Source organism: Polypterus senegalus, chromosome 4 (genome assembly GCF_016835505.1).
Source record: "Polypterus senegalus isolate Bchr_013 chromosome 4, ASM1683550v1, whole genome shotgun sequence".
In the NCBI taxonomy this organism is placed as follows: Eukaryota; Metazoa; Chordata; class Cladistia; order Polypteriformes; family Polypteridae; genus Polypterus; species Polypterus senegalus.
In genome coordinates this window covers 42,833,563-42,855,974 of record NC_053157.1, presented here as the reverse complement: position 1 = coordinate 42,855,974, position 22,412 = coordinate 42,833,563, and the positions used below count along the sequence as shown (strand labels likewise).

Here is a 22,412-nt window from a genome sequence, read left to right as displayed (position 1 = left end):
AGAAAGTCCATTGGTAAAATTCCGAAATTTCCTTTCTTTTCAGTTTTTGCTAACCTACACTTTACATTTAAATCTCTGCCAGTTTACTGCTTACCTTTTCATCATTTCAGGTAATTCACTGCATTTCTCTTAAATTTGAAGAAAAACTGGAAAATCTGAAGTGTTCTGAAACTTATGACCAGTAGCGTATATGACAGAGGGAATTGGAGTGTTAAAAAAAAAAAAATACAGACATAGGGATGACATTAAGAGCCAGTGATGACTAAAACATTGCTTCTTGTGTGTATGATGTTGATATTATGTTATTGTCAATAATTTGAAAGAAAAACACAAGAAAGAATTTAATTGTACTATGTATGCATGGTGAACTTAGAAAACTAAGAGTCAAGCTCTTACTTTTTTGTCATATTCTTCTTCACTATTGGCATCTTTCTGCGCTGGAAAATGAACCACACACTGAATAAGCTGCAAAACCAAGGCTGTAACCATCTGTATATACATAGGCTCACCATCGACGTCACTGCTATTTAGCCTGAAAAGTACAAAAAAAAAAAAATATTAAAAAAAAAAAACATAAAAAAGGACAAAGCTGAAACTGCTTGCAAACCATATCAACATATACCTCATCATACCTCTTTTATAAGGTAAGCTCTATATAATTTTTCTAGCATATCTAATACTATTCTAATGTTATAGTTTAATAGCCTTACATTCAGGATTGTTAAATAAGAATGGCCATATTTTTTTTAGCATCAAAACAATATAATAATAATAAAGGCAAAATGTAAGACCAAGGGTGGAACTACTCTTTGGGTTTTACTTCTGCTCATTTTTCAAATGCTTGAAAGAGAAGTGGCACAATTAAAGTGGATTTACATACAGAGTATAATCTCTATGAGATGAGATGGGACCACATGCAGCATGTATTATTATTTAAAGCAAAATTAGCATCTATTTTGTTTTTTAAGGCAATGTACCTGAAGTTCCTTAGACTTCGCTTACTAGTCGGCAGTCTTGCCAATGAAGTGAAGATCTCCTCCAGTATCAGTTGTCTATGCTTCTCATATCTTGAAAATACCTTATTAAAGAGTTCAAAATAAAGACATTAGTAATAATTTACCATTTAAAATATACTAACGTAATACATTTTGTTTTAAAGGAACTTCAATCACAACTTTGCATTCAGAAACATTTTTTTGGGAGCAATTAGATTGGATGACCCACCTGGTCCATTATACAGCGGAGAAAATAAGTATTGAACGCTTCAACGTTTTTCTCAGTAAATATATTTCTAATGGGGCTACTGACATAAATTTTTCACCAGATGTTGATAACAGCGCAAGAAATCCACATATACAAAGAAATCGAAACAGACAAGATCATAAATTACGTTATGTGTAATAAAGTAGAATGACACAGGGAAAATTTATTAAATACATGAAGAAAAGGAGGTGCAAAAAGGCATGGAAAGCCAGAAATCTGTCAGTATTTAGAAAGCAATCATGCCACCTATCATGGCAAATTAATACCAACTGGTTTAGTCCTAAAAGCAAAGAGCTCTCTCAAGACCTTCGCAACCTTATTGTTGCAAAACATACTGAAGGCATTGGTTACAGACGTATTTCTAAACTTCTAAATGTTCCAGTGAGCACCGCTGGGGCCATAATCTGGAAGTGGAAAGAACAACATTCAACATAAATTGGCCACGACCATGTGCGCCTTGCAAGATTTCTGAGATTGGAGTAAAAAGAATAATCAAAAAGAAAAGACATAGAATTAGCAGGTACAATGAAATCAACCTCCAAGGCCTCTATGATGCTCACCACGCAAGACTCCACTACAGAAGAAAAACCATGTTGAAGCTCGTTTAAACTTTGCTGCACAACATTTGGATAAGCCAATGAAATACTGGGATAATATAGTCTGGTTAGATAAGACCAAAATTGAATTCTTTGAATGTCATTGCATAAAACATGTATGAATGGAGAAATGTGCTGGGACATTCTTGGTAAGAATCTGCTGCCATCTACCAGGATGCAGTAGCTGAAACGAGGGTGGACATTTCAGCAAGACAATGATCCCAAACACACAGCCAAGGAAACTCTCAACTGGTTTTAGAGAAAGAAAATAAAGCTGCTAGAATGGCCCAGTCAGTCAGAGAACTGAAGATCAGAGTTCATTGAACAAGCTCCTTCAAGATTTGAAGACAGTGTGTGTGGAAGAATGGGCCAAAATCACACCTGAGCATTGCATAAGACTAGCTTTTCCAAACAGGAGGCATCCTGAAGCTGTCATTACCAAGAAAGGCTTTTCTACTACGTATTAAAAATACATTTCAGTAAGCGTGTTCAATACTTATTCTTTGTGTCATTACACGTTATTACACATAATTTATGGATTTATTTATTTTGATTTTTTTGTATGTGTGGATTACTTGGTTTTTTACTGACATTAGGTGAAAAATTCATGGCAATAGCCCCATTTGAATTAAATTTACTGAGAAAAATGTTGACGCGTTCAATACTTATTTTCTATGCTGTAAGCCACAAAAACACAGACACACTTTCAACTTTACAGTTTATGTTTAGAATGATAAAAGCGCTTTCTGATTTAATTGTACAAGGGGCTACATTTACTTGTTGTTTTGCAACATGCCTCCAATATTTAAGTAGAAAAATTATACAATGGAATGCTTTTTTTTTTACATTATAGAAAAGGAGCCTGTGTTTTTATTTTCTTGGACAGTTAACCACTTACAATCCTGGTTTTTAAATAAACTGTGTCAAACTATGGTGTTTCACTGCGGAAGTTGGAAACAACAGTTTGATCCTTAATAATGCTGAAATTGAAAGCTTACAATTTAATATACTGTCATTATTGATCCTGAATTAATTTTTCTCCAGATAAAAAGAATATTCCTTTAGCAGATGCCCATGTATACATGTAAAATTATATTGGTGTATTTTATTTTTAGTAAAAATAACAATTTTACTAGGCAATGGCTTGGCTAGGATACTGCATGTTAGGTGAACATTTTCTTCTGTGCTGGTTTCCACTACAGTTAAATTGTAATGACATTTGTCTTCTTCACATCTCTGGTGTTTTGTATTTGATCCAGCTGTTTTTCAGATCCCCATCCATTGTTTTGTTTATCTCAAATGCATGTGTGTTTATTTGTGCCTGGAAATGTGAACTCCATGTTATATCCCTGTAATCCTGCTGGGTTACATTGATATGTGTGAAAGGGTGAATCCTAGTTAAATTCTAGAAAGGCAAAACAAAAATAAAAATACAGGGTTGGGTGTGAGAAATTGTTTAAGTGCTTGCTGACCTAAACTAAACAGTCAACCGCTCCCTCCTGTTATCCCATGTATGCCAACGCATGAATAGTGCACGTCAAGCATTTAAAAAGCTGAATCTGACAACATGTAATGAAACTGAAAATTAAATAATTAAATATAACCAAATAAAATTAAGCCACCAAACAGTGAATATTAACAGAAAAAAGTTACAAATTCAACTAACAAATCAGTAAACAATAAATTTAAAAGTTCAACTGTTTTAATGTATTATATGTTAAAATTATTAAAGAGGCAATAGAAGCAAGCACAAGAATAAAATCATCACATTTAAAGGTCATTTTCCTGGTCAAGCAGGGTAAGCCTAAGTGTAAGAATAAAAATGCATCAGTGTTTAGATGTCAAAGTATGTTTTGAAGGGACCAATTTTATGTAACTGTAAATATACTGTGCATTTTCATTGTTGTTGATGTATGCAGGGGTTGTGGTCTCAGTTGGGTTTCTATGCTAAAGTAACAGCCAAATTTAATTTATAAAATAAAAATCAGCACTTTGAAGAGTAGTCAGAAATACTGTATAATAAACAGTTTTCCTAAAATCGAGTGGACTCCATTTAAAATTGCTTGACTTTTATCAATTATTGATTTTTTTATCAATTGCTTGTTGTGGTATCAGTATCTAGGTTTATTAAAAATGCTCACATGTACTCAAAAAAACAAAACAATGTCACTTACAGCAGTCACCAGTTTGATGGCACATAGTTGGAGTTCGCTGACGTTTTCTACAAAAAAAGGTGTAATTCCCATTGAGGACACCTAAATAAAGAAAGAAAAGAGCATGCCTTATAAAGGGATTAATAAAATTTTAATTTAAAAGTTTGTTCCATCAAGGTATATGCCATATTTGTTAAAACAGGAAAACAAATTTTATAAGAACCACTTAAAAGAAAATCAAAGACATTTTTAAACCTGTTTAGGCTTAGCCATTTTCTCTAACAAAAGAACAGAAATAGCTGATAATCCTCTAAAATGTATGATATGGAAATTACAAACTGACATTATACACTATTCCTGTTGCGAACTTCACTGTGCATTGATAAGCTACATGGATCATATTATAGTTCAATCTTACTAGGTGAATATGGATATCATCAAGCATTAATGTGCATAAAATTTGTCCACATCAGATTACTAATTTTCCCCTGAACCTTTGTGTCAACCGCAAGCTCTGAGCCAACTCTGGTTCAGATATGGAACATATTTTTCTTAATATTTTTTTTTCTTTTCTTGCCACCCTTTCACACAAGCCAAAGTTACAAAGTTGCATGCACAGTTTATCCCACCTCTGTCATCCCCTTTGGAGCTGCCTTAGAGCTTGTTGCTCTTCTGCATGACAATGAATGACAATTCTGAGCAGATTTCTGAGCAGATTTACAGTTGTTGCATATTTTCTTACCTTTTTAATGACGGACTTTACAATGCTTAAAGGTATGTTCAGCGAAATGGAAATTTTCTTCTATCCTATCTAGTATTTAAAAGAACATTGCTCTGCATCTGCTTAGAATGTTGCTTTGTTTTCATGTAGTTTTTTTTAGGAAATGCAGTAACTAAGCTTTAGGACAGATATATATTTATTCTTAAAGTCTGAGAAATTCACTTGCACACAGGTGGGTTCTTGTCAAGTAACTATATATTGATTACATCACAAGTTATTTAGGTACACACAAATGTGTGACATCAAATATTTTCTCTTTATTATTAAACTGATCAATTACAAAATGAAGGGTTTTTTTTCACTTTGACATAGAGTACTATGGGTTGATGACTAACAAAAATCTGTAATACAATAACATGTGAATAAAGTCCAAGGGGTGAATTCATTTTTACAGACTATATCTAGAATAAAAACTTTATTTTTTTTTACAAGAGACACTTGATAACTAAATATACAGTTCATAATACAAGTTTGCCGGTAAATATTGAAAATACTGAAAATAAAAAAGCAATGCACTAATTTCAATTGGACAGTACTGTGTTTTAAATGATCGTTTAGGTGCTAAATGCCAAGAAGGATTAATTAGTACTTACCTGTAAGATTGTAGTATCAGTGAGCAGTTGAATTTCAAGCAGCTCTGACATGTTGCTTACAATGTCACATACTTTATTGTACAGCATTACTATTACTCTTTGCTTATGTGTTGAACACTTTGCACGCTTTGCTTTAGAGGTCAGAACACCACCTGACAGGAAATATAAAAAATTATTATAATAATAATAACAGAAAATGTGATAATTACATAATTTTCACATTATTATAACCAACTGTGTTGAAGGTGATTTAACAGCACTGAGATTGTTGCGGGGTGGTACAGAGAGAGGATGTGTGCACTAGGAGTAATGATTGGGTGAGCAGAGCGGACGGAAGTGGTTAAAGCTGAATATTACAGACATGATAGAAACCTTTTTTAAGAGACATTAACTACTGTGTTAGAATTTTCAATTTAGAAAACTTTTCTCAGTAGGTCTGTCTGAAGACTAGAAGAGGAAATTATACCATTCAAGTCTGAATACTGATTTCTAGCTACAGTGCATCCGGAAAGTATTCACAGTGCATCAATTTTTCTACATTTTGTTATGTTACAGCCTTATTCCAAAATGGATTAAATTCATTTTTCCCCTCAGAATTCTACACACAACACCCCATAATGACGTGAAAAAAGTTTACTTGAGATTTTTGCTAATTTATTAAAAATAAAAAAAATTGAGAAAGCACATGTACATAAGTATTCACAGCCTTTGCCATGAAGTTCAAAATTGAGCTCAGGTGCATCCTGTTTCCCCTGATCATCCTTGAGATGTTTCTGCAGCTTAATTGGAGTCCACCTGTGGTAAATTCACTTGATTGGACATGATTTGGAAAGGCACACACCTGTCTATGTAAGGTCCCAAGGTTGACAGTTCATGTCAGAGCACAAACCAAGCATGAAGTCAAAGGAATTGCCTGTAGACCTCCGAGACAGGATTGTCTCGAGGCACAAATCTGGGGAAGGTTACAGAAAAATTTCTGCTGCTTTGAAGGTCCCAATGAGCACAGTGGCCTCCATCATCCGTAAGTGGAAGAAGTTCAAAACCACTAGGACTCTTCCTAGAGCTGGCCAGCCGTCATAACTGAGCGATCGGGGGAGAAGGGCCTTAGTCAGGAAGGTGACCAAGAACCCAATGGTCACTCTGTCAGAGCTCCAGAGGTCCTCTGTGGAGAGAGGAGAACCTTCCAGAAGGACAACCATCTCTGCAGCAATCCAGCAATCAGGCCTTTATGGTAGAGTGGCCAGACGGAAGCCGCTCCTTAGTAAAAGGCACATGGCAGCCCGCCTGGAGTTTGCCAAAAGGCACCTGAAGGACTCTCAGACCATGAGAAACAAAATTCTCTGGTCTGATGAGACAAAGATTAAACTCTTTGGTGTGAATGCCAGGCGTCATGTTTGTAGGAAACAAGGCACCGCTCATCACCAGGCCTATACCATCCCTACAGTGAAGCATGGTGGTGGGAGCATCATGCTGTGGGGATGTTTTTCGGCAGGAACTGGAAGACTAGTCAGGATAAAGGGAAAGATGATTGCAGCAATGTACAGAGACATCCTGAATGAAAACCTGCTCCAGAGCGCTCTTGACCTCAGACTGGGGCGATGGTTTATCTTTCAGCAGGCCAACGACCCTAACCACACAGCCAAGATATCAAAGGAGTGGCTTCAGGACAACTCTGTGAATGTCCTTGAGTGGCCCAGCCAGAGCCCTGACTTGAATCCGATTGAACATCTCGGGAGAGATCTTAAAATGGCTGTGCACCAACATTTCCCATCTAACCTGATGGAGCGTGAGAAGTGCTGCAAAGAAGAATGGGCGAAACTGGCCAAGCTTGTGGCATCATATTCAAAAATACTTGAGGCTGTAATTGCTGCTAAAGGTGCATCGACAAAGTATTGAGCAAAGGCTGTGAATACTTATGTACATGTGATTTCTCAGTTTTTTTTATTTTTTAATAAATTTGCAAAAACTTAAGTAAACTTTTTTCACGTTGTCATTATGGGGTGTTGTGTGTAGAATTCTGAGGAAAAAAATTAATTTAATCCATTTTGGAATAAGGCTGTAACATAACAAAAAGTGGAAAAAGTGATTTGCTGTGAATAATTTCCAGATGCACTATAAATAACATGATTAATAGTAGGAATATTATTCAGAGGGATAATTGCTTTAGCACTACTTTATTAAAATGGTGTTAAACTCCTTATGTATATAGTCATAAATTTTCCCAAAACAAATGCATTACTTAAGCACAACAATCTGTAGTAGGCATGTCACAACATCATAACTGTATTCAATACCAATGAAATTCACAATACTTGATACCTACTCAAAACCACACCAAAAACATAAATCCCTTTCATGTCTTTTTAATTAAAAATCCATTACTCAAATAGACAATATTATGCCTTTTTATCTGTAACAGAACATAAAATATTTTGTATCTACTAATAATAACGTCAAATTTAAAATAGAAGTATATCAAGCAAGTAGTTGTCCCGCTATCATTTAAGTAAACTAGTATTGACATTCATAAATATCAAATTACAATGCAAGGCTTGAATTTAATGTGTGATAGACATGGGCATTCCTCTTGTATAACAAGTGTGCATGTTTTGGGTCAGCATAGGATTTATAAAGAATCATATCATCAAGGGCAACCAGATTAATCTCGGCATGTAAGCATTCTAATTCAATCTTCTGACATTTCTGACCTGTAACTGAAAAACACTGCTTAAAATCAATACTAAAAATATAAGCATTATTATACTTGTACTGTTGCATTTGTGAATTTCAAGTTAACCAATGACATCTTAATTTAAACAAACTCCTTAAAGCTATTTTTGTGACAACGTCCTTTTAAAATGTGGTTTGTGAGAGAATTCCTCCGTTACATTTCTAATATTTATTTTTGTAAAAATTATTATTATTTTCATTAGCACCTTTTAAAAAAATATTTAAATAAAAGATACCAAAGCGTAATATTTATCAAATGTGTCAAAGTAATTCCAGGTTCAAATGTCACAAACTCCTACTATTGTTCATATCTGGCCATTTAAGTTTGTGTCAAATTCAAGGTTTTTGTGGAGAATTGTACTTGGCAGTTTTCAATCCATGGAGCTCTTGTAAAACAACTTTTTTGTGCTCTTTTCTAAGTATCATATATGAGTGATTAGACCTTTTTATTGCTTAGGCTGTGTACAAATCCATCCATCCTTCCATCCATTATCCAACCCGCTATAACCTAACTACAGGGTCACAGGGGTCTACTGAAGCCAATCCCAGCCAACATAGGACACAAGGCAGGAAACAAACCCCGGGCAGGGCGCCAGCCCACCACAGGGCACACACTGGTGACAATTTAGAAACATCAATGCACCCAACCTGCATGTCTTTGGACTGTGAGAGGAAACCAGAGCACCCTGAGGAAACACACGCAAACTCGGGGAGAACACGCACACTCCACGCAGGGAGGACCAGGAAGCAAACTGGGGTCTCCCAACTGCGAGGCAGTAGCGCTACCCACTGCGCCACCGTGCCGCCTCATGTACAAATCCAGTATGGGAAAATTTACTGGACTGACATTACTTGTATTCCATTAATTATAAGTGACAGAATGCATTACATTTGCCAATATTTTATTAAAATATATGATATACTGTACCAAATGGTTAAGGGTTACATTCATAGACATTTTGCCTTCAAAAGCCAAACCACTGACTAAAATTTAGCATTTGTAGAATCATATTCAGTTTATTGTCCATATTGCTTATAACTGCATGACTCTGTGATGTGCTTCCGTTAACAAAGTACACGTCATATTACTACAGAGATGTGCTTGTGCTTCGAAGCATTAAAACACTGCTAGTGTAGATGAGCCAATATGTTTGAAAATTGGTTCAATCTTTACTTGCTACAACTGCTGCAAGCACTGCAGATGTGCAGGTTCCCTCACATCCCCCACTACTATATGCTCGCCTCTGACACCACTTAGAAAATGCTTGGATGCTCAGACGATATCTGTAGATGAACAAACCTCAAACATAAAGAATATCCAGGTATGACTGACATTTTTATGTGTAGTTTTTACTCACACTATTAGCATGTATTGTTGTGTCTTCCAAAGTAAAAAGTATACTTGAAATCACTGTGATACTGATATTGGAAAAAAAAAAAAAAGCTAGTACTGTTAGATTTTTGGCATTTCAGTCCTGCCTTGGTACCAAAGTAATGGTTCTTGTGACATCCCAAAACTGTATACTGTACATTTCTGTTAATAGGCAGAAGCAGCTAATTCTTCAGTATGTAAATTAATGAAGAAAAGTATGATAAATAACCAAAGTTACAGTTTATACACAAGGAATTATTCATCTACTTTCATATTTACTACTCAGTGCAAAACAGAATTGATGATCACTAACTTAAATCTATACTAATAAAAGGCAAAGCCATCACTCACTGACTCACTCACTGACTGACTGACTGACTGACTCACTCACTCACTCACTGACTCACTCACTCACTCACTCACTCACTCACTCACTCACTCACTCACTCACTCACTCACTCACTCACTCACTCACTCACTCACTCACTCACTCACTCACTCACTCACTCACTCACTCACTCACTAATTCTCCAACTTCCCGTGTAGGTAGAAGGCTGAAATTTGGCAGGCTTATTCCTTACAGCTTACTTACAAAAGTTAAGCAGGTTTCATTTCGAAATTCTACACGTAACGGTCATAACGGTCGACAACGTCCGGCATGTTGAACTTTCTTATTTATGGCCCCATCTTCACGAAATTTGGTAGGCGGCTTCCCTGCGCAAACCGAAACCGATGTACGTACTTATTTCGATGGTATGACGCCACCGTCGCCTGCCATATTGAACTTTCCAACGTCACTAATTCTCCAACTTCCCGTGTAGGTAGAAAGATGAAATTTGGCAGGCTCATTCCTTACAGCTTACTTACAAAAGTTAAGCAGGTTTAATTTCAAAATTCTACGCGTAACGGTCATAACGGTTGACGTTTCTTATTTATAGCCCCATCTTCACGAAATTTTATAGGTGGCTTCCCTGCGCTAACCAAAACCGATGTACGTACTTATTTCAGTGGTATGATGTCACTGTCGGCCGCCATATTAAAATTTCCAATGTCACTAATTCTCTAACTTCCCTTTTAGGTAGAAGGCTGAAATTTGGCAGGCTCATTCCTTACAGCTTACTTACAAAAGTTAATCAGGTTTCATTTCGAAATTCTACGCGTAATGGTCATAACGGTCGACAACGTCCGGCATGTTGAACTTTCTTATTTATGGCCCCATCTTCACGAAATTTGGTAGGCGGCTTCCCTGCGCTAACCGAAACCAATGTACGTACTTATTTCGGTGGTATGATGCCACTGTCAACCGCCATATTGAACCTTTCAACAGTCTTTGTTACTTATGGGCCCAACTTCAAGAAATTTGGTACGCGGGTTCCAAACGCTAACTGAATCCTACTTATGTACATATATACGTCCATAGCCTGCAGCTCGGTCACCGTGTGAGGCGGTGTTGGGTCCCCCATCCCAACGCCTCCCACGTTGTTGGCTGCCTGCCTATATAAGGCCGTCCGTCGCTCCAGTCTCTACATTTCCTTCATTGCTTCGCCACAGGATTCACATCTCCCTGCTGATAACTACGGCCTTTTTATTTAATCCACGGCTTCTCCGCTGTTTTATTGTTCGTTTATTACGATTACAGTTATTGTGTAGGTATTTTAGACTTACTTTACATTGTTCAGGTACAGGTTCAAGGTGTGGACTGATGACGGTACAGGAGATAATTATACTACACAGGAGCACTATAAGAGTGAAATGCTTAAGCTCTTCACCTATGGATCTGCATGTGAGTTGATTGCTGCCGCTGAATTGTTCAGTTGTCGCTTTCAAGTGTACCGAAATGACCAAATATTTTACACCTTTCAACAACCGGCAATGCCTCTTAAACATCTTAGATTCACAGGTGACGATTTCAGTAGTGGATACTTTGATGTTTATGAATGTTTAAACTCTCAAAAGCTGGATGTGAAGTTATCAATGAAACCGGTTGTATAATTACAACACCTGACAGATGCCGAATGTCTCTTCAACACAAGTCCTACATATACTGTCGTAATTAAAAAAAAAACATGAAACTCAAACTGATTATGACAGCAGCAATCGAAGCTGTGAGATTTGAAACATGCATGCTCAAGAGTAAGCTCAGCGCACAGCTTGGTCATATTACAACCGGAGGGCCGAACTCACAATGTGATATACAAAGAGATCCTTAACAAATAATTATTGGTATATTTTCCCTCAGTTTAAAAAGGTTTAATTTTCTTCTTAATAAAAATTTTAAGGCAGTACTTTGCCGCTGCGAAGCGTGGGTATTTTGCTAGTTAATGAATATGTTTTAATATTTGATGGCTGAATACTGTATTTCTGATACCAGATTTTAAGATGATGAAAGCACCAAACAACAAAGTGACATTCAAAACATTCTTTAAAAATAAATAAATCTCTTGTATCTTAAGTAATAACATTAATAGTTGAATTATGGTCAGTTTAATTTTTTATATCTGTTGACAAAATACAACATACCTCCATGAGGATCAATCCGGTAAACAGGATCATATTGAGGGTATAGAGTGTTTTGCAAATGGAATTTAGTGTATTGAAGAACCCTCTCTATTACATCCTCAATATAAACTGCTTTTGGCATTTGGGGAGAAGTCATGATATTAAGAGCAGTTAGACAAGCATCAGCTGATTTTGTTACTCTCTCCATGATGAGATCTCTCCATAATCGCTCTTCATCTTCAGTATCATTGTCCTGAAAGCAGTAAAGCATGACATTATCAATGAAAGATCTACTGGAACTTTAAAAGATGTCTGAAAACAAAAGAAACGTGAATAAAACTCAACAATAAGTACATAAATGAAAAAGAACTCTATATGATATTTTCTTTTAACATTTACACTATGTTGCAAGGTAATACATTATGCGTGCATCTATTTTCTTAATTTGATTATTCTAATTAAAAGTTGTTAAGAACCAGATTAATTACTGCAGACTTTAGAATACAGACTTCTACCTTAGTCTAGTATACCCTAATTAGACCTACTGACAGGGACTGTTTATTTACTTCTTAGTTAATTATTCAAATGTAAAGGCTTATTAATCATTGCTGGAATGGAATCCAGCAATTCATGGAAAGAGACATGAATTTGACTAGGATCCTTATGAATCAGTGCATACTGACACAGGTCTAGACCATCACGGTCTACTACGGATATGTATGTTATGCCCAGGTATGGATTTCACCATGTATTAAATCACACTGTGAAATGTCACAAACAAGTGGTTAATTGGTGTACGTCAGCAAAACTGTGACTTTCCCGGTAACACGTGCTCTACTCAAAATTCTAATGGCATTTGACACCTCTTTAGCTGCTTTATTTCCTAAAGTCAAAAAAATCCCTTACCACAAGCTATTACAGGTAAGCTGTGAGCATAAATGTTCACTCCAAGTGTTTAATTTGGTGACCTAGTGATCCCAAACTGCACCAAGATAATGAAGTAGTTCAACCATAACCTTCCCTTACTCGCTCATTTCAGCATTGGCTGAGACAGTACCCTTCTGCCTTGCCTCCTATTAAACACCATTTTAATATTTTGAACTGGTTAATAATTACTCCAATATTATGAACTCTGCCAGTATTAAAAAATATTTACTTTTTTCATATACACTATATTTTTTAATATATTGAAAACTATTTATCTCACACGTCAGTCCTTTACTAAATGTAATGTCAGAATAGATTTTTGTGACTTCATTATAAAAAGAAAAACCGCAAGTAAGCAATCTAAAAATATTAAATATCAGATCATACAACCTATGTGACTACAGTTATTATTTGTTTCTATATTTAACAACTTAATTTGGTCATATCTACATTGTCATAGGAAACCAGGGACCACTATAAACCAGTATAAACCAAGTACACCATTATTTTACATTAATTTAGCTTGCCTCTTCTCATTTTCAAATCGTGGTAATTCGGCAGTCTACTACCTCATTTACCCAAGAGCAACAACTGGGATTATCTGCTAATTCAGAGACCCAATAAATAAATTATATACAAACATCATAGGCAAGTAGACACACTGAAACAACCATTTTCGTGGTATAGAAGTTGTAGACATCAATCCAAAATTCATCATTCAGTATTTTACATGGTACTTTTTTTCAACAGATGCCATCATAAAGCATGTGAGGAAAAATATTTTATTTTTTAATACATATATTATTATCCATAATTTCTAAAGAAAACCACAAAATGACAGTAAAAGACAGACGTAATTAAAAATAAAAACCTGAAATTAGCCAAGGATTCAGCTGTTAGCTCCAGTCTGACATCAGCAACGGATGAAACAATCACAAGGTATCCGCGAGACAAAAAAGGAACAAATGACTTACAAGATAAAGCATTTGGGAGGGTGTAAATGCTTCCGTCATGTAATGCAACATTACAAAAGCAACAAAACATTCCCAAGAATTGCACATTATAGGCTCAAAAATAAGCTGCCCAACTTACGTGATTGATCATTGTTGACAGTTTAGCACCATCTTGTATGTTTTTCTCCAAGATATTTAGAAGTTTGACCATCTTATCTGATGGGAGCTAAACAAAAAACATGTTATGCAGATAAATTCCTGAATGGTACAAATAAACCGATGAATGTTGATGCATGCAGTCTTGAATTCTAATGTACAGTAGAAGAAAATTGAGCCATTCAACTTTAAAAAAACTGGAATTTCCTTATAAAATGTTACTTTTCATAAAAGCTCTTTACAAGGCACACAACACAGCTGGAAAAATGAAATGGACGCTATTCTTTTTTCCTTAGCTGGTACACTACCTTTTCTTGAACATGACCGCTGTGTCTATAAGCAAAAAGACACCAAAAGAAGATCCTTCTTCCCCATTCAATGCCAGTTTTGAGGAATTTAATAATCATCAAGGATCATGCTTTTTTTCTTAAAAGTTTTGGTGGTTTATTCTATGTTAGAAACAGTCTTTCTGTGATAACAAAGGTGTTACATACCCTGGATGTGATTCCCATGGCTTTAATTTTAGCAGACTCGCTACCCAGTTCATTAAGCTGATGTTTGCCCAACAATAACTCCTGTGGAATTTCATCATCATCCGCTAAAGGAAAAAGGAAGTGAGTTTGCTTCAGATGAAGTTTTTCTTTTCTCTCTACTATTGTGCAGAAAAAAATCCTCAGAGGGCAGGATATCGGCACTGACACACAGCAGCATGTTCTAACAAAGCTTAAGGTGGCACATATAAGATAAATGCAGAATTTTTGGGGATGCATGTTTGAAAGTTTCACTAGGAAAAAAACTATGAAACATTAACAAAACTGGTAGTAATGTACCTATAATAAGTTCTACAACAATTCAAATGCAACATGGAGCACATTAGGAGGCTTTGTCCAATCACCATTATAACAGCTATGGAAAAAGGAACCCATGCCAGTTACTGGAAAAAAAAAAAACTTTACACATGTATGCAGAATACAAAAAATGATCAATATGCATTCCACCTCAATACAGTCCTACCATGTAATTAAGCATGAGCCAAAGTCTACATTTTTTTAAAATAAAATTCTAAATCATTTCTACATTAAAATACGTAAACAAGTCACTGAAATGACTCAGACAAGCCAAATAATGTATATTACGAGATAAAGGCATCTGAGCCAAAGCATGCTACATATGAAAACGGAATGCAGCAAACTCATGTACATCAACATTACCTAAGGCTGTGAAATCCATATCTTCCAAATTCTCCAAAATGTTGTCTACACTGGCAGAAAATCGCTTAAATGTTGAGGAGTCCATCATTTCTTAAAATAAAAAGGACATTTTTTATACAGGAAACAAAAAACGTTAAATGAGAAAAAAAGCTAAATGAAAAGCATGACAATGAAATTTCCTACCTTCTGGTGTTAGTTTAGGTTCATAAGCTTTCCTTTTTTTCAGCTTTTCCTTTTTCTTCATTCTTCTGGCAACTAAAAGATAAAGACAATATGTTAAAGAACGTCCAAATAAAAAAAAATTACTACAGATTTCACAGACACCTTTATGTCCTGTCAACTGATGCAAATAACTCATTCATTTTACCTTTAATTATTTGTAACAGACACAAAATGACCCAAATAAACCTGCTTAAAAGTACAATGGCATTTAGCTGAAGAATGAGTCCATTAAGATCAAAAAAGGACAGAGAAGGCCAGTGAAACAAATATTCACATTGTTGCAAAATGTTTTATGCATAACTAGGCATTATAGGTTAAGTCAATTATACTGTAAGTATGATTCTGAGCAACATTTCACTAAAAACTACAGACCTGTTTTAGTATTCAAATAATAGATGCTAAAATTTTTATCCAACCTTTAATTTTCTCTATTAATCTAGTCGAAGGTTGGGGAGCGGGGTTGGTGCAAAGATAGAACTAATCCAGGAAAAGGTGACACTTTTTTCTAGCATAAGATGGTGGAAAGGCAGAGTTTGTCCCAGTGAAAATATGCACAAATAAGAATCTGGCCTGAATGGGAAGCCAAATCTATCACATAAAATAACTATTTTTACATTCATACATCAGAGTAAGGACATTGGGAGAAATCTACATCACCAAAGTTAGCTTATTATGGTGAAAGAAGATATTAATTAAGCTGTTATTTGTTTTAGGTAAAAAGCAAAGAGTTGTAGGTCAGAAATCCTGAATGTTTTGCAGGACAACATGGTGCAAAATAAACAGAAGAAGAGACTGCTCCCACCTTCACTTACACCATTTTTACAGAAAGCATTGTTTCCTTTATACAAAATGCACAGGAGGCAAATTCACTCTGTAGGCAAACAGAAAATCTAATATACACTAACGAAAGAAAATCTCAAAAATTATTTCATTTCTAGAGAAAATCTCTCAATAACTGCTCAACTGGAATTAAATCTAAAGCAGTGAATCAATAATTGTTTATTTATTGTAATTTTTATGCAATGCAGCTAAAATTATGAAAACACATGAAATACTAAAAATGGCAATCATAGAATCTGCATTAACCTTCAAATCCAACATAATCCAGGTTACAAAGACAACCCTTTCCACATAACAAAAACGAGTTCAACCTTTTCTGTCACAGCAGAAAAAAAATACAGAAACTGACATGAACTTTTGTTTCTAGCTAATTAGGGGACTGCAATGTACTTTTAAGAGTATTGCCAAAGTAATATATAAATTGGCTTCAGGTTGTTCAAAACACAGCAGCAAGATTTATGATTAAAAAGCAAGAATCTGAGCACTTAACACCAGTTTTATACACGATTTAATGTCTTCATATATCTTACAGGAATGATTTTAAAATACCATTAACAATGTTACTTTGAGCTGGACTTGAAAGGAATTAGAAATTATAATGACATTAAACTCATTATATTGCAAAGGAATTCCTTGATAAAGGAATAAGGGCTTTGTAATCATAATGCATACAGGTGCAGTTTTCCATCTAACCATTCATCCATTTTCTAAAGTGCTCACATTTTTAATTAGAAAAAGATCACTAGTTGGTAAACAACAGACCTGTTAGCTTCAGAGGTAAAGTTTCAATTTTACATGTAAACTTGTTAAGCATGTTAGCCTCGTGCCTTCTTTAGGTATTTTTATGATCACTGGAAAATAAGCCTGCATAATTTAATTTTGTTAAAAATATTAGCTAGTAACACAATTGGCATACTGGCTTTGTACTTTATGTATTTTTTATAATCACTGGAAGATAAGCTTGCATAATTTCATTTTGTTAAAAAAATTAACTGGTATTGGCCACATGTGTTGAGAATCGATCATGGTGGAAGTCCAAAAAAAATGGAAAGCTATAGAGTCTAGATATCAGTGATTAGAATCTCAAAATACCTTGCTGTGTACAAGACGGAAAGGAAATAAAGTGTACCCCAATTCACAGGTGTTCATGGATTCCCGTTAAGTTCTGATTTATCCACACAGGTGGTGCAGTGGTAGCACTGCTGCTTTGTAGTAAGGAGATTGTGGGTTTCTGTGTCCTCCCTACGGGGAAAGCATTTTGAGTAGTGAGAAAAGTAATAGAAATGAAAAGAATTATTGTTGCGTAGAATCAATAAGGAATTTTTCCTTAAAGTCTAGATCGTGCAGATAGTGTGAATGTTTCTTTGCTTCTCCCATGAAGTCCTGGTCACATTGAATCCTGTCATTTGATTTTGTTTAGAGCACAGAATGGACTTTCTCAAAGTATACACTACCAAGCGTCGAAAAAATGAGGGAATGGTGGGCCTGACAGGAAAGGTGACATTTACTTCTGGCACTGCAAATCCCAAAATGCTGGAATAGTACCATTAAAACATTTTTTTTCCTAAAGTACTTTTTCCAGTGCCAGTACACCCCACCAGGCCTAATATCCAAAAAGAAAAAAACAAATTCATGGAATTAAATGCATTTTTAAGCTATGCAGCGTCATTGTGCCAAATGACACTTGTCTGTTCTTGGATTAATTAAAGGATGATGAATTGTAAACTACAGGTAAGGATCTTATTTTGAAGCTTTGTAGGGAAATTCATCAGAGACTGGACAGTAAGTTCAACAATTAGAGAGGTCTTTGTTCTTTTTCTGCAAGAATTTCAATATATATGTTTGTAAAGGAGACAGCAGAGTACATTACACAAAAGCTTCCAGAAACTGGTCAATACTTCTGCTGATAATCCAACAGATTTTGGGGCCTTCCTCTAACCCAGGGAATCCTAGGCTTTCTAAAGCCCTGAGAATGGCAGGAATGAGTAAATAGGAGAATTCTGTGCCACCATGGGAAGGTAAAGATTTTCTATAAAGGAGATGATATTTAAAATAAAAAAAAGATGTATGTGGCATTTATTGATCTCACTAGGTTTATTAGAAGTGTGTCCAGACTGAGTAGTAACAGTTTATGAAGTTTAAGTCTACAAACATAATATTGGGGCATCACCTTTAATAAAAGTGAGGAATTCAGTTCTTGCTTAGTCTGAGTATCTAAAGTTTCATGATTGGGTCCACCAAACAAGGGCATAATTCCTTCAGGGAGAAAATATATGATTTAAGCACATTCATCTGTTGTTTTGAACAAGCCAAGCTGCTTGCAAAGTAAACAGTAAAGTCTTAAACAGATGCTTAGATGGCTAACCATACATAAACAGGATCATCCACTGATCCCTAATTTATGGAAATAAATTCATAAATATATATCTACCTCAGGAGTCACATTTAAATTTAATAACAAAACTTTGTGCTCCATTGAATCATCACTTGTTGGATAAATAGACAATAATTTTAGCTATTTTTCAGATACTCTATATGTTATTTCAGTGGCATCATACTCATATCTATTGATACAGATAGACTTATATGAAAAACTATATATTAAACATATACACTGCATTTGTTATTGTAAATGTTTTCTGTGAGTGACATTAAGTTGTACTGAATTTACAAAATGTACTACTGTATATAAATATATTATTGTTTTTACTTTATATGGCATAATTAAAAAAAATATCCTCAATTAAAATTTCCATCTCAAATAATTGGTAACATGGCAGAAGGCATGGATAAGACCTCCAGTTAAAAACCAACAGAAAATGTCAATATGTCTGACTACTGGTTTGAGAGTAATGCATTTGACTGCCAACAGTTTCAGAATGAAATGAGTTACCATCTTAGCACAATGTCATGTAAAAAGGCAATGTCTAGGTTTATTTTAAAACTCACCTGACACCATGAGGTAAGCTTTGTTTTTCTGCAGTGTTATGCTACTTAACTGATGGAATATATTATTGCCCATACACAATCTCAACAGTGTGTTTTTTCTTTTCTACAAGCTGTACATTTTTCCTGTTATCTGCAAAAGATTGCCATTGTACTCTGCTAACAAGCACCTATGAATGCATTCTAACCTAACATGGAGGAGAAATGCACCATCTCTAAATTAGTCATACTCAAATCTTTAACACTGTAACTATAGCTAACAAAGAACACTATGAAAATTTAAAAAGCAAAAGGGTTGAGAGCTAAATAAATTTATAATACGAAGACTCCACTGCAATACCTACAACTTAACCATTTCCTCTGTCCCCACAGGATCTCAGTAACATTTAATGGTAATTAAATATTAATTGATTAACAATACATAGGGAAAAATAAACTGCACCAAAAAGCATATATAACATACAAGAAATTAATTCACAGGATAAGCCTACAAAGTTTATGGGGTCATTATTGTCATATGTCCAGAGTACAGTGAAATTCTTAACTGCGGTATGCTGACATGTAATATGTTGCCACTCATAAGAGTAACTGTCTAGGTTGAAAAGTAAATAGATTGTCCAGTATAATATGAATACAAAAATAGAATAAAGCCACACTGTACAATGTTTCAAAACATTTCAGCGGCCTCATGAAATTACGTTTTATTAAGATGATGCAAAATATGTGTTCGACAGCTGGTCCTGAAGTGAAATAACATCATCATGTGCATTTTTATTTTTGTAAATTCCATCATTTATATTATCTTCACTTTGATGCCACTTTAATATTTTCATCTTTTAAAATGGGCTAACACATAAACCATAAATTATTCTCATCCTAAAATACTGAGCAAATTTAGGTCCTGAGCATATAGATATTCTTTCATGTAGAACCCTAAACTGCTCTAAAAGTTGCCCAGCTATAACTATTTCTTCTATTAACAGATAATAAAGAATTCTGCATTATCTTTAATGGTATTTTACTTCACTGATTACTTGGGTTACCGCAAAATAATTGGTTACTTAGTTAACAATAGAAAACATTTTGATAACACCAATTCTTTGCTTAGATTAATGCATTTTGTTATTTAAAAAGACAAGCTTGCAAATTCTATCCTAAAATATTAATACTGTACATCATTAGATTCCAAAATTTAAGTTGTCAATGTGACACTGAAAAAAAAATCAAAAAGCCACCTTTTATATTACACAACACAAACAGAAATAATACAATATTTTCAGGCTTAAATAACCCACTGAGTAACATTTTTTCTCGAATATATGATATTTGAATGTTATTGACTTGACACAAACTCACTATCACTGAGGCTTGGAGGAGGTGAATCATCCTCAGAATCATCAGGGCTTCGCTCTCTGTATCGACTGCCTGAGCTTCTCCTTCCTTCTTGCAGGAAACTACTCCTCCTGTGATCCCCTGAGCTTCGCCTGTCTCTATGTCCTTCATACTCCCAAGCTTTATCCTTGTCTTTTTTGTGTTTTTTTCGAGGAGCTGTAAAAAAAAGACACAAGAGGTGTTTTTAATGATTCGTTTTAAAGGATGGTGAAACATTTTTCCATTAGGAGAATGGGGCTCTGGTGAAGTGTATCTATTCTTAAAGCTTTCGACACACCAATCGCTAAACTCTCAATGTGTTCAAAATATATGTAATAATGCAGAAACTAAAAAATGTACTGGGTTCAACTCTATGTAACTAACGGGAAAAAAATGATTAAACCTTTAAATAATATGCTAACGGGTCCATTATCAGCTCAGCTTCAACTAATTCCCCCAAAACGCTCAAAGATTATTTAGGTGTGATGCGGATTTCAAAGTTCCATCAAAAAGAAAGATACCATATATACTCACTTATAAGTTGGGTCTTGAAACCAGTTACCAATTTCTTTAACTACTTCAATGATGTTTAATTTAAAACCAGATTCATATTTTCTTCTGCTCTAATGCTCCATCGTAGATAAGGGATATGATAAAGGTTTATGAGGGTGTGAGATACAAAAAACAAATCAGTGTAAACGTTACTTAGCAACAGTTGGGGTATTACCATGTGGTCACGTATGCACAATACATAGGAAAAAAAAAGGCAGTGTGCTCCATGATTACTCTCTCAGGTGGGCGTTAGCATTTCATAATCTCTTGGACCAAAAGTGTGAGTTTTCCGCATTCGACTTATATGACCAACATTATAAAATAACAGAAATTATACAGTAAAATCAAGTCCCAACTTATCCGTGAAAGAACGTATCCGCAAGTATATATGGTATTTCAAGAATACCCACATCTGGGCAGAGTCACCGCAGTTCGGAACATTCTCGATTTGTAGACTAAGTTTTATAGTAAAGCGATATATCTAAACATGCTTTCCAATGATTTTACATTATACAAGTCATTCCAGGATGAACATCATTACAACACTATTCTAAAAGTGATTTCAGTTTCCTTTAGTTCATGACGTCCTGAATTAAAGAATCCTTTGTGAGTAAGGGAAACATTGAGCGAGTGCATTACCATTACATAGTAGATGACGCCCTATGAAACTCTTAATTAGGTAACTGGATTTTTCATTTGCTACTTTTATAGCCAGTTATGTAAATTCAAACCTGGCTATATTCCCATACTTAAACTGCTGAATTATGCAATTCATTGGTTTTATAACATTTATCTACTGCATGTATCAATTACTTAAAACGATGCAGGGAATTAAAATGTAAAACACTGTAGACATTTACAACATTTCTCTGTAATTACTTCTTGAAATAAAGACAACCAGAGAACATGTGTTGTAAGGTATCGATTAATAAAGAGAGAAGATTAATCACATTTACTTGGGAGTAAGATAGAAGCAATGATATACTGTAGATTTGTGGAGGTGAACTAAACACTTTTTTTCTGCTGAAAAGATACATAGTTATACTCCTATACTTTGTGCTTACATTCAAAGGCTTCATCACTCTCACTGTCATCCTCCGAGCTGACCTCAGCATATTTTGGTCTCTCGTTGACAGTACTGCGTTTTCTTTTATTCATCTTGACCCGTTCACATAGTGGCATAGTTGATTCAATTTCAGCCAACAACTCAGGCGGAAGATCTTTTAAAACAGATTGGTCTATTCCAC

The 22,412-nt window shown here is 35.0% G+C and overlaps 1 protein-coding gene across 7 annotated transcripts in view; it reads right to left on the bottom strand.

Annotated features, from left to right (window-relative positions):
• The window catches only part of nipblb (NIPBL cohesin loading factor b), a 137,745-nt gene that overhangs the window by 42,028 nt on the left and 73,305 nt on the right, over nt 1-22,412 (bottom strand). For all 7 annotated transcript variants that reach the window (XM_039750538.1, XM_039750540.1, XM_039750542.1 and 4 more), the window contains 11 exons: nt 22,230-22,412; nt 20,599-20,790; nt 15,418-15,489; nt 15,235-15,324; nt 14,518-14,621; nt 14,007-14,093; nt 12,009-12,240; nt 5,387-5,538; nt 4,034-4,114; nt 978-1,078; nt 397-532 (listed from right to left, as the gene is read on the bottom strand). In XM_039750538.1, coding sequence (XP_039606472.1) covers nt 397-532; nt 978-1,078; nt 4,034-4,114; nt 5,387-5,538; nt 12,009-12,240; nt 14,007-14,093; nt 14,518-14,621; nt 15,235-15,324; nt 15,418-15,489; nt 20,599-20,790; nt 22,230-22,412 — 1,430 coding nt within the window. The remainder of the gene's footprint in view (nt 1-396; nt 533-977; nt 1,079-4,033; nt 4,115-5,386; nt 5,539-12,008; nt 12,241-14,006; nt 14,094-14,517; nt 14,622-15,234; nt 15,325-15,417; nt 15,490-20,598; nt 20,791-22,229) is intronic.